The sequence below is a fragment of the Magnolia sinica genome, chromosome 16 (assembly GCF_029962835.1).
Source record: "Magnolia sinica isolate HGM2019 chromosome 16, MsV1, whole genome shotgun sequence".
NCBI classification, from domain to species: Eukaryota; Viridiplantae; Streptophyta; class Magnoliopsida; order Magnoliales; family Magnoliaceae; genus Magnolia; species Magnolia sinica.
In genome coordinates, this window is record NC_080588.1 from 52,510,602 (window position 1) to 52,523,566 (window position 12,965).

Sequence of the window (12,965 nt, forward strand, 5' to 3'; positions counted from 1 at the left end):
AAAGGGGACCCGCACTGCAAGATGAAACACATACATCTGAAGTGGGTCCCACTGTCCTGTGGTGTGGATGGTGAAGATAAAGCTCACATATCACAGTGGGTTCCACCATCCATAAAAATACATATATCAGGGTAGGATTCTCACCATCCAGATGATGGATGACATGGATGCAATACATACATTAGGGCCCCACGGTTCTGTCTAGATGCACGGACAGCTGTGGATGTACAACATCATGTGTGAGACCCACTGATCTTGCTGACATCAGCAACAATGGGACCCATCTCTGTAGAAATAGATGGTCGGCGTATGTATAAAACACATGCATTGTAATGGGGCCCATCGTCCAGACAGTGGATGGCTGGAATAAAACACATGCCCCATGTTCAGACCCTGAACTTACAGGCGTTAACACAGCAGCTATATAGCTGCTATACGGTACTCCAACCAATTCACTTCATAGAGGTGGGTCCCACGTGGGGCCCACCATAACGTTTATTCTCCATCCAATCGTTGAGAAGGTCACACAGACCGAAATGAAGAGGAAAAACAAGTTTCATAATGATCCAAAGCTTCTGGACCCAAAAGGATTTCAATGGCAGATGTTTAATCACGCTGTTTCCTGTGACGTGGGCCAATTAAGCTCCAGGTACGACTAATTTTGGGAGGGGCCCACTGCCTAAAGGGGCCCACCAAATGCATGGCGTGGATGTTCAACACACATCACGGTGGGGCCCACATATGGGACCCATGTCCCTGCCCTCCGTCAACCGCAGCAAGACGCTGCTACTCGTCCAGAGGACGTAAGCAGCAGCACCTGCTGCTTTGGTTTTTTTTTAACAGATTTTTCGAGGTTTTTCATAGGTGAGGCCTGCGTCTGGAAAATCCAACCCAACCATTGGATTCTACAGCTCATGACAGATCAAACAAGCCCAATATTGAACATGTTTTGGTGTATAAAAATATCATAGTAGATTTCAACGATAAAACCACTATCTTTTATGCTATGGCCCGCCAAATGATCGAATTGGCTTCGTTCTTCGGCTCAACGCTTAAAATGATCTGGGGAATAGGATGGATGGTGTGGATATAATAAATACTTTAAGGTGGGTCCCACATGGAAGTGGCTCACCCAAATATGATATAACATATATCATATATATCATATAATATATATTATATACATTATATAGTACATAAGCAGATTCATTCCAGTGTCCAGAGGGTCTGGACGCTGGACAGTTGGGTCCCACGGTCAGTAAGGTGGGTCCACGTGGTGTGGCCCACCAGAAATTTTGATACATGATGTTGTTTTGCCTGGATGGTACACATGCAACACATATAAACGGTGGGGTCCACACCAGTTGGCCACTCCACTGATCAAGCTGATATTTGTATTTTTTTTCTAGGGCAACGGGTTGGGGCCCCAACAATTGGATAGTCTAGATCAAGTGGGCCGTAATCCATCACGAAAGAGAGAAAAAGAGAGAGAGAGAGAGAGACAAGCATGAAGGGGAGGGACCCCGCCACTAATGAGCCCTCGCATTTACAATGTATACATCAAGTGGGTCCTATAATAAGTGGCTCTCAAAAATCACAAAAGATCGAGATGACGAACACCTACTGTTAGATCTCGGACTCTTCCTTCCACCGATGCGATCTAGAGCTCCAATAGATAGACTTCAACGGTTGAGATTGGACTTGGATGGTGGAGATGGAAGGTAGGAAGGTGGGGCACACTAGCTCTTTCTTTTTCACCTAGGAAGCCATGGACGTTTCCTCCTTGGTAGCATGGAATGGAGTGAGAAAATGAGAGAGAGAGAGAGAGAGGAGTGGTGAGATGGAGTGATGGGATGAGAGGGCATGGTGCTTGTTGACTTATGGTAAGAGATGAATGGGATGGGTATGGGTTTAGTTGAATTTTGGGTAAAAGAGGAATGGGTAGGGGAGAGAGAGTTGACTTGTGGAAAAGGGAGGAAGGGAGCTTGTACTTGAGGTATGAGGTGTACTTGACTTGATTGATTAATTGATTAATGGGACATGTTGTAAAGATTCTCTTCAAATTCGTAACGCGCAGCGTTTTCTTAGAAATGAACATGGGCCCACATCTTCTAGCTCGGGTATCGGATCGGTATGCGAGTCACGGCGTTGGAACCGCGGCGACGACGCGGTCGCTAAGGTATAAGTTTCGGGTCAAACCAACTTTGGTATGCATGACTCAGCTTATGATCGCATACAAATGTCGGATATAGGTAGAGAGTTGTCAGAATTTGACCGGGAGGATCGCGGAAGCTTACGGACTAGGATATGGGTTTTACAACAACAAAATGGTATCAGAGCATCAGGTTGAAAGTTTGGATTTGAGTGAAGATGTCAGGATTAAAATTCGATATACAGAAGTTTGATGTAAAGAATAAGTTAAATTTATGGCAATGGAAGGTCAATGACATTCTAGTTTTACAAGGGTTGAGCAAGGCGTTGTTGGAAACAAAATTGGAGAATATGTCGGATGATGACTAGAGCAATCTCGGGGAGAAAGCTATGGGCACCATCGGTTATGTCTATCAGATGAGGTTATGTACAACGTCTTGGATGAGAAATCTCCCCTGATGTTGTGGAAGAAGCTAGAAGACCTGTATATGTCGAAGTCCCTTACAAATAAGTTGTTTGTGAAGAAATAACTTTTCGAGCTAAAATTGAAAGAAGGATCAGATCTCCTGGAGCATATGAACTTGTTTAGAAAGGTATGTAGTGAGAAGGTAAGGCTCGAAGAGATGGTTAAGGAAGAAGACAAAGTGGTGGTGCTTCTAGTATCTCTTCCCTCGTCATACGACCATCTCTTCACTACTCTGTTACATGGGAAGAATACAATGAAGCTCGAATAAATCACCACGACGCTTGTTTTAAATGAGATAAGGAATAAGTCGATTGATAATGACTCTAAAGCAGAAGGACTAGTCGAGAAAGGGGGTCAGGGACATGTGCGATCCGTAGAGCGATCTCTGTCAAACAAGAAGAAAAAGTCTAAATCTAAGTCAAAGGCAAAGGATGGATGCTTCTATTATGACATTAAGGGGCACTTCAAGAAAAACTGTCAGAAACGAAATGATGACATGGAAAACGAAAGAAAAGATAAATGAAACACAACTTAATCAGCAAGTGTTGTAGAAGAGAACTTAGAAAGATACCTCTTCTCGTCTCTCAGACAGTTGGATTATAGACTCAGGATGTTCGTATCATATGTGCCTGAATAGGACTTTGTTTGATTCCTACAAGTCTTATGATGGTAGAAGTGTTCTAATAGAAAATGACGCAACATGCGAGGCTATCAGAATAGGGACCATCATGGTAAGGATATTTGACAAAGTCACTTAGACTCTTGGTGACGTTAAGCATGTCCCAGATTTGAAGAAAAATTTAATATCCTTGAGAGTTTTAGATAGAACAGTTGCACATTCACCGCATCTGGTGGTATATTAAAGGTTACCAGAGGTGCAATGGTGTTGATGAAGGGACATAAGGTTGGAAATCTGTACAAATTGGTCGGGAGCATAGTTATGGGTGAGGGCGCTATCACCTCACACGCAGAATATAAAGCAGATGAAACAAATCTGTGGCATATGCGGTTAGGGCATATGAGCGACAGGGGCATGATGAAACTCCATAATAAAAAATTATTGAAGGGAGTTAAGGCATGCAAGATGGATTTCAGTGAGCATTATATCCTAGGCAAGCAATACATGGTAAGGTTCAAGGCTGTTACACACACTAGCAGCGGGGTGCTTGACTATATTCATTCCGATGTGTAGGGCTAGCGACAGTACTGTTTAAGGGAGGGGCATAATACTTTGTGACCTTCATAAATGATTACTCGAGGAAGGCTTGAATCTACTCAGTGTTCAAGTTTTCGGTATCGCTATAAGTTTCGTTGGCCGGAGATAAAGATATAATATCGTTATCATCGATAATATCGTCAATAACATGAAATTTGGGGAAAATGTAAGAAACATGGGGAAAACAGTGGAATTTCTTGATGAAACTTCCGGACATGCTTAAATACATATATCTGTATATTTAGGAATAAAAAACTACAAAAAAGACTGCATTGCATAATAAGTTTTCATTTAATGGGAAAACATAAATATCATCCAACATGTTCATATGGTCACATAAATCTATATGGAACCTTCCTAGGGCCCACCATGATGTTTATTTATCATCCAACATGTTTATAGGGTCACATATGATCCAATAAATATCATCCAACATGTTCGTATGGAGGGAAAACAAAAATATCATATTGATCCAAAACTTTTATGGGCCCGAAGAGGTTTTCAGCGGTAGGCATTCAATCCATACTGTTTCTTATGGTGTGGTCCACTAGAGGATTTGATCTAGCTCATTTGTGGGCTCATGAACTAAAAAGAATGGATGGACGATGCGGATGAAACACATCATCATGGTGGGCTGCACAGTGCCCCTGACAGGACAATCCGTCTCTAGCTAGGTCCTGGCAGGGATACTACCCAGTCCACGCCTAGCTGCGATAAAGAACCAACCATGTGAGTGGAACCCCGATAGTAGGGCCACCTCGATGTATGCATGGAATATCCATGTTGTCCATCTATTTTGCCACATGATATTAGGGATTGTCATAAAAATAAAGTAGATAAAAATTTTAGGTAAACGATGTACCACTGAACACAAAATAGTGGTCATTGACCAATAAAAATTATCTGCCACAAACATTATGAATCAAGCTGAAATTTGTTTTTTGTTTTTTTATCCATCCAAGTCTATATGAACTTATCAATAGGTTGGATGGTCAATAAACATTATAGTGAACCCTAGAAAGTTTTTAATGTTAGGAGATCTGTCATGCCCCAAACCCGAAAATCGGATTCACAGGAATCCTGAACGCCGAATCCGGTGCCGACAGCCTCCGTAGTACCCCATTCTCGGTTTCCAGCGCCCATATGCCAAGTTCCGATCCTGGGATCCTACAAAGAGGATTTTTTTTCTAATGTACATTTATCTCGTATGGGGCATAACTACAAGCTTACCCAAATCACAAAAGCAACATCATCATCACATATCCACTAATATAAACTTTGAATACAATGCTGAAAGGGAAATACATATTTCAAAATAAAATCAAAGTTCCATAAGACAGCTGCACGCTCCAAGCTCAACGCCACTGCGACCAACATCACCTGCATGCATCTATCGTGCATAAGCTTATAGAAAGCTTAGAGAGTGGTGAAAGTGTGTGCGCAAGATCAGTGTTAAGCACACAAATACAATGTCATAATAATACAATGTCGGAAATGCTGGTAAGATCATGAATCATAAGATATCAGAATAAGCGAAAATTTTGATAAGTCCATAAGTCAACCATATCAGAGTACGCAATACAGATTGACTATACAAATAAGGAGTCATAAAGAGCCAAATATCAGATGCCGAGGATGAAATGTAATATACAAATCCTGCTGAGTCCGTCTAGGCCATATAAGTGCGAAAATATAAAAATTCCAAAAATGCCATATGTGTGCGAATGTAATGCAATATGCTATGCAAATGAAATGACCAAGCTGAAGTGTAAAGTCGAGATGATAGTACGTAGTATCGCAGGCTACGGGGTCCACCACAAGGGACTTCTATCCAAACAAGTCCCATACCTAAATTTGGATAGTTGGACTCAATGTGGTAAACTCTTGATCTCAGGTTAGTCGCGCGCCCCAACCAAAATCCTAACCATTGCGAAGGTACTCGTAACAAATAGTTGCGCACCACCAGCCCGAGTGGATAGTGAATGAATGAATGAATGAGTATACAACTCCCACTCAATAAGTCCACATATCAGTACGGTTCCTCTCTGGGATCATCACCGGGGTCTATTACACTCTACGCCAGCCTGTCGCCCCTATCCGAGCGCACAACTGAGTAAGTGGAAGAGACCTCACTATCCGCCTACTAATATCGGGCCCGACTCGTCAATAACGGACTCATTCCTCAAGTTGGTCAGACTCAACCTAGATATTGCCCCCTCACTCAGGCAAGTAAGGTCACACCCCCTCCCAACCGACCATGACACAGTGGGAGACGTGACCTAGTGGTATATGGCCCTCATGCACTCATATATATCCACTCGGTCTCGACGTTGGGGCATCTTCTGGCCATGGAGGTTTAGGAATTTTCACCTAGGGACATTTATGGAGCCCGTATGCTAGAACCAAACATTTCTGATGTCTCATCTGGCCATCTACGATATGTCTATGGAGGCTATGGCCCTGATATCGTTAGGGCGTACAGTAGTCATATCACAAAATGCGTGATGCATGAGTCATACAATCCAGTCATACATCAATCCTACCACTACCAAAAAAAAGAGGTAAAGGATTCAGACCACGTTAGTTTTTTACTACAGATATAAACCTTAGCTACAGTTGCTACGGTTTTAATCCATGGCTAAAAAGTTGATACACCATTAATAATTAATAGTGTTGTAAGGGGCTCTATGAGGCCTAAAAAAGCTATATGTTCTATCTAAGCCGTCTATATATTTTTAAATCAGTTAGATCGAAGGCTCAAGTGGACCACACGGTAGGAAACATGGATATTAAATTAAGGTTGCTTCTTATGGTGTGGTCCACTTGGGCCTTCAATATACCTTAAATTTGGTATCATAAACTAAAATAATTTATTAAAATTATGTATCGAAATTGATTAACGAAATACATCATGGTGGCCCCACGGAGCTCCTGTTCGGACCATCTATGTCCGTCCGTGAGAAGACGCCCAAATTTAGGCGCGCGCTCAAAACAGAGCCGCGCCCAAAGAGGGTATTTCACTCACTCTCTCTCTCTCTCTCTCTCTCTCTTCCCGTTCCCTGATCAGAGCATTCCCTAAGCTCTTCTTTCCCTGATCCTCTCTCTCCCTCCCGATCTCTGCTCCATCTTTCTCAGTCTCCTCCCTCTCTCTCCAATGCATCTCCGCCATCTCTTCTCTCTCTCCATTGCAGCAGCCGTGAAGCTCTTACCCGAAGAAACACATGCCATTCGAAGCCCTTCTCATATCTTTGAGGCATCTTTTAAAACCAAAGGAATCTGAGGCTCCTCTCCATAGGTTTGATATCTTCCTCTCTTTGTGTCTTTTTTTGTCTTTCAGATTTCTTGCATGCTAACTGTTTCATGAAATGACATGCTATCTGTTTAATGAAGTTGCTAGATGAAATGACATGCTATTTGTTTGATGAAATGACTAGATGAAATGGCATGATATCTGTTTGATGAAATGACTAGATGAAATGGCATGATATCTGTTTGATGAAAAGATTAGATGAAATGGCATCCCTATCCCTTGCCTCTACAATCTGCTGGAGCTCCTCCATCCCAACTGCTAGCTTGTCAAGCAATTCCTTCCCGTGCTCTTTCTTCAATTTAGCAAGACCCAAAACAATTTAAGACTTTCCCTAGTTGAGCGCACGAGATGCCTACCTCGCATTCTATCATTCACACATAGATGATAACAGTTAACAGATAATCCAAGACCCTTTCAAACTAAAAGAAATTACTCAGCAATTATTCATCTATGATAGTGTACCTTGATAAATGAAAAGCATGCAGATGGCACAAAATTCATGAGAAGAGATTTGCTAATTGTATATGTATGTAGACTCCCTCTACATGCACGACACTGCCGACATGGAGAACTTGTGAATTTTGGTGGATCCAAGCCTTCCAAGAGAAAGCCCATCGTTTATGTCACCTGGCCCAAGAAGCAGGCCAATCAAATCAGTGCATATGCCAGCTTGTGTAAAAGGATGATGATGATGATGATGGTGACATCTAGAAACTGTTGGAGGAAGACCCACATTAGATGTATGTAAGTGGCCCACCTTATGAGTAGACTAGCCTGATTCTCAGGCCAAGGCGCATTGACAACAAGGCCAACATGATGGACAGCTTGGACCCTGAATGCATGCCACATCAGCACGTGTAGAATTAGCACACATCTAGAACTATCAGAAAGGTGGGCTGGGGTCTGCACACATCTAGAATAAGCAAACCTATTAGTTGAAAAATGACATAGAGCATAGATGATTGCATTCATGACATTCTCATACAACTACCAGAAAGACGGGCAGTTCCAAGAGAATGGTTCAGTTGAGTTTGCTTACTCTTTCCACGGAATCCAATGCCTTGACACCTGCTACCTTGAGACTGTCTGTGATATTTTCAAGCGGTAACTTTGTTATTAATGGGCAGTGCATACCTCAACAATGCACCAGGATCCTTGATAGGAGGCCCGAAGATCAATACTGAAAGATTAGGCAACACTGGCCCAGCTTGGGATGCATATGTAGACCAACCCAATGTGGGTATGCACGTAACCAATCCAATTGCCAGAGCAATAGAAAATGCACACTCCGTAAAGCAAAAGGAGTTGTCTGTCTGCTAGAGAATCCAGTGGAATGGTAAAGGCGGAAACAAAGAGTCAGCCCACTCAAAGAGTTCAATTCCAAGCAAAAAAAAAAGAGCAAACAAATCTATCCTTCGGAAAATACCAAAATCGACACCAACTATTTTCACATTCTCACACCAAATTTATTTCAATATTTGAATTTTCCAGATTCTTTGTTGTTTTTATCATACATCCTCTTTTAGTTGTTCTTAAATCCTAATCCATTTTGGAAGTTGGTTCTCTTTTACGTTTTGATATTTGAAACTTGAACACTCTATCTTTGGTTATTAAGCCTTCTGTTCTTGCTGCATGCTTGAAGTTATGTATGACAATCTGAAATATGATCTTGCATTCATCTAACTGTAAGCTTCTTGTTTACTCAATGGGTTCTTGATTTTGGTTGTGGTCTGAATAGGGAGGTTTTCGATACTCCAGCATATGACTCTCAATATGCTGACTATATTGTGCAGCTCACTTTCACTAAGTCCCAAAAGTCAGATTGGTTGAACAATCCCAACCCTTGATATGTGGACAATTTTTTATTGAAATAGGACCATTGGGTATTTTCCAAATGGTCAGATATCAAATAGACGTTTTCATGATACATATAAACTCGGACCCATAATTGGACATTTTGATTTGAATTACTCTTATACCACATGCAATTTCTAAATAATTACCCAATGCTTACGTATCATTCATCACTCTGCCGAGTATCAAAGTTTTTTTGTTTTCCTTCTTACCATGCTCTTGTGAATAAGGGGCTCAATTTAAGAGCTTTCACAACCATGCTCATCTGGTTTATCTGTTTAAGCTACCATGGACAGCTAAGAGCCTTGGCTCTTATCCAAAACCACTAATGCCTCCTAAAGCATTCCTGTCTTGGCTAGATTGTCCACCCTAGAGTTATCCGACTGATGCATGTGACAGAAAGTTGCCAAGAGAGATGACTTGATGGCAGTTTTGAATGCACCAGACACTCCACAAACAACTTTGCTGAAATTTCTTTCCATCCATTGAGGATTGCATGGACTCATTTTAAATTTTCTTATTCTTTTGGCAAACTAGGTGATGATTGTGGATATCAGTCCTCTACTTGTGAATGATCTGTATTTTCTGGAAGAATTATGTACATGATTGCTGTGGCCACAACATTTCTTCTGTGGTATTTTCCTTAAACTTTAATCAGACTTGCAACATGGGTTTGCAAGGAAGCAACTGGCTCCGACAATGCCAAAGATCCAACATTCCCTTCATTGTTTTGTTGTCATGAAAAAAATCAGTTAGTCCAGTTATCTATTTTTATGAATTATTGATTGTATTATTTTCTTTCCAAAAATCAGGTCTCTGCCAAAACTTCCTGAGGTTATCTTACTTGAAGACCTTATCGTGAGCATCGCTTTGTCATTGAGACAAGAAATGAACAATGCTTTTTATCATTGGGACTTCAGAAAATATCTTATGGTAATTTTTCTCATACAAAGATATCTTAATGCTCTTGTTATTTGGACATAAAATGATGTTGGTAAAAAAAATTTGTGCAGGTGATTGTGGGCTTGTGGGTTGTTTCTATAATTGGTAGTTGGTTCAATTTCTTGACTCTCTTCTACATAGGTCAGTTCTCTTCAATTCAAAAATGGAAAATTTAATTTGAAATTGGATATAGATTGGATTTTTAATAGGCATGTCAGTGGGCCCCACACCTTCTTCCTGCAGGAAATTCCTGTTGGCAGGGGCAGGGGCAATTTGTGTCCAATACATCCGTAAAGACTATTGCTCTTGTTTTTATTATTATTCATTTATTATGCCGTTGCTATGGATTTTCTTTAGATTCAGCTTGAGTTCTTGTACGTCTAAGTCTGATTTATGACAATCCTTGCATTGTCCGATATGTTTTGTATCAATGTGTGGGCTTTATTGATATTTATATCAATTTCTGCATTGAAGAAATGTGATCTTTGCTTCAACGCAAAATTGGCTTTTTAGTATATGTGGTTTTATAATGTTTATAAGTAACATTGTTATGTTAATTAATGCACATGAAGATTGCACAAAATTTCAGAATGTTGAAATTTGCAATGATGGGCAGCTTGGTATCTTGAATGTTACTCAGTCCCAAGTACGTACAACATACTTGGCCCATCTACAAGCAATCTTCCATGAATCTGACTATGCGACCAAGCTAAAGCAAGCCCCAATTGCGATGTCTAGACAGCTGAACTGTCTAGGCAGCTAAACTTGTCTTTTTGTGCTCTTTGGGATTTTTATTGTGATATTGATTTACAAATGATAGCTGCTTCACTATAATTTCATGCTTTTATATTCTTATATATGCTCAGAAATTAGTCCTTTTCTATTTAATATTCCTACAACCCTTTTGTATGTTGACAGGTTCATGGCCCTAGTGTTGATATTGATACACTCTGCGTGGGACCATCCTATGTAAACTGAGAGGTTTTTCTTTTTCTTTTTCATTTTCTTTTGTACAATTCATATTTAATATTTGACTCAAATTGTTGTTTTGTGATTTCTTTCCAATGTAAACTAAGAGGCTTTTGCTTTTCTTTTTGCATGATTCAGATTGTTGTTTTGTGATTTTAAGGGCAAGCTTAAGTTGTTGATTTCTTTCTGCAGGAGGATTTTTTTTTTATAATATTGCATGACACCCTGGCTGAAAGGGAAGAAGTGACGAAATTACAACCAGTTCCAGATGCTCATGTACCAATAATGAAATTCAAGTTCTGTGGAATATCAGTTGATCTTCGTTATGCCAGTATCTCTCTCTTGGTTGTTCCTGAAGTAAGTCAATTAAAACATAGATTTCCCTCTGGTTTTTTGTTCTTTTGAGTGATTTGTTCTTATGTATAAATTAATGATTTCCCTTTTCATTGTCTGTGGAGTTTTATTGCTTCACAGTGGGTTATCTGATAACTTATAAGGGAATAAGAGAAGGTTAGAGGTGAAACATCAAGACCTGTTGAAAGATGGAAGGAGCGCATTTCACATGATTCCTCAAATGAATTTTGGATGAAACCTTGTTTTCTTGGGTTTGAATGTCTCTCATATCTCTTAGTGTTGTGGAAGGGGGCTCATGGTCAGGGACTCTAGCCAGTAGCCAGTAACAAGAGTGTCCTGCAACCATGAGCTTTCTTCTTCTTTCTTCTTGTTTTCTTTTTCTTCCTTTCCTCAGGTTTACTGAGAGAACTTCCCTCACATATTTAATGAGTGGAAAATGAGTAAGCCTTCTTTGATCATGGAATCTTATTCTGTTTTTTGTTTTTTGTTTTTTTTCTTTTGTTTTTATGCCTGACTTTATAGTTTTGGAACACTGTTCTGTCTTTTGATGCTTAACTTTTTATATTTGAAACCCCTTGCCTACTCTTACCTGCAGCCATAGGAGTACTCTTACCGAACAGCTTTCTAACTTCGAGTTATAGTTTTCTTCATGCCACAGGACTTCTCTTGCTTCATATTCCTTTTCAGCTGTTCTTTTGCCAACTTGTAGGAGTCGTCGAGGACAACAATCAAAGTTGCTACTTTTTCGCCTATCTATGCTGTAATCTAATGAAGAACTGAAAACATAAAATCTTGGATATCAGAAAGACGTGATTTTAGATCATCAAGAATCATGCTGCGATAGGGCACTAAACAATTCCTAGGAAAGGATCTATCAAGCATCAACTTTTGAAGCTGTAGTAGTTAACATATCTCTGGAACCACTTGCATACAGTTATCCACTTCTAAAGTTGTGGTTGTGCTGTTCATGGAACTGTTCTTGGTAAACGCATAATGCAGGGCAGTCAAATTGTGTAGTAAATGTTTTCTGAGAATGCAAGGTGGATGTTTTTGTCATAACCACTTGCTGCATATGCATATCTCTGGAACCACTTGCATACACTTATCTATTTCTGAACTTGTGGTTGTGCTGTGCATGAAACTATTCTTTGGAAATGCATAATGCAGTGCAGTCAAATTGTGTGGTAAATGTTTTCTGAGAATGCAGGGGCTGGATTTTTTTGTCATAAGCACTTGTCGCATATACATTGGAAGGCCTGTATCCTAGTCCGTACCGTTCCGTTGGTTTCCGCGGTCATTCCGGTCGAATTCCGGCAATCCTCAACCCATATTCGATGTTTGCGCGTGATCCTAAGCCGAGTCCTGCATGCCAAAGTCGGCTCGAACCGAAACTTGTATCTTAACGATTGCGCCATCATCGCGGTTCCAACGCCGCGACTCATGCACCGAACCGATACCCAGGTCAGAAGATGTAGGCCCACGTTCATTTTGAGGAAAACACCGCGCGTCACAAACTTCAGAGAATCCCTACAACATGTTCCATCAATCAATCAATCAATGTCAAGTACAACCATACCTGAAGTACTACAATCCATCCATCTTTTTCCACAAGTCAACCCTCTCTCTCCCTACCAATTTCTCTTTTTTCAAAATTCAAACACAACCATACCTCTTTTACAAAATTTTCAAACAAAGTCATCACT

General features: G+C 40.5%; 1 protein-coding gene across 2 annotated transcripts; it reads left to right on the top strand.

The window, feature by feature from the left end:
• Nucleotides 1-6,938: 6,938 nt before the first annotated feature.
• Nucleotides 6,939-10,932, top strand: LOC131229584 (reticulon-like protein B5). 2 transcript variants are annotated; one of them, XM_058225586.1, is made up of 5 exons: nt 6,939-7,128; nt 9,535-9,631; nt 9,810-9,930; nt 10,011-10,080; nt 10,858-10,932. In XM_058225586.1, the coding sequence occupies exons 2-5, from the start codon at nt 9,594-9,596 to the stop codon at nt 10,869-10,871; spliced, it is 243 nt and encodes an 80-aa protein (XP_058081569.1). In that variant the 5' UTR covers nt 6,939-7,128; nt 9,535-9,593; the 3' UTR covers nt 10,872-10,932. The 2 variants fall into 2 exon arrangements, with proteins under 2 accessions (XP_058081569.1, XP_058081568.1); XM_058225585.1 differs by lacking the exon at nt 10,858-10,932 and adding an exon at nt 10,183-10,851.
• Nucleotides 10,933-12,965: the final 2,033 nt, after the last annotated feature.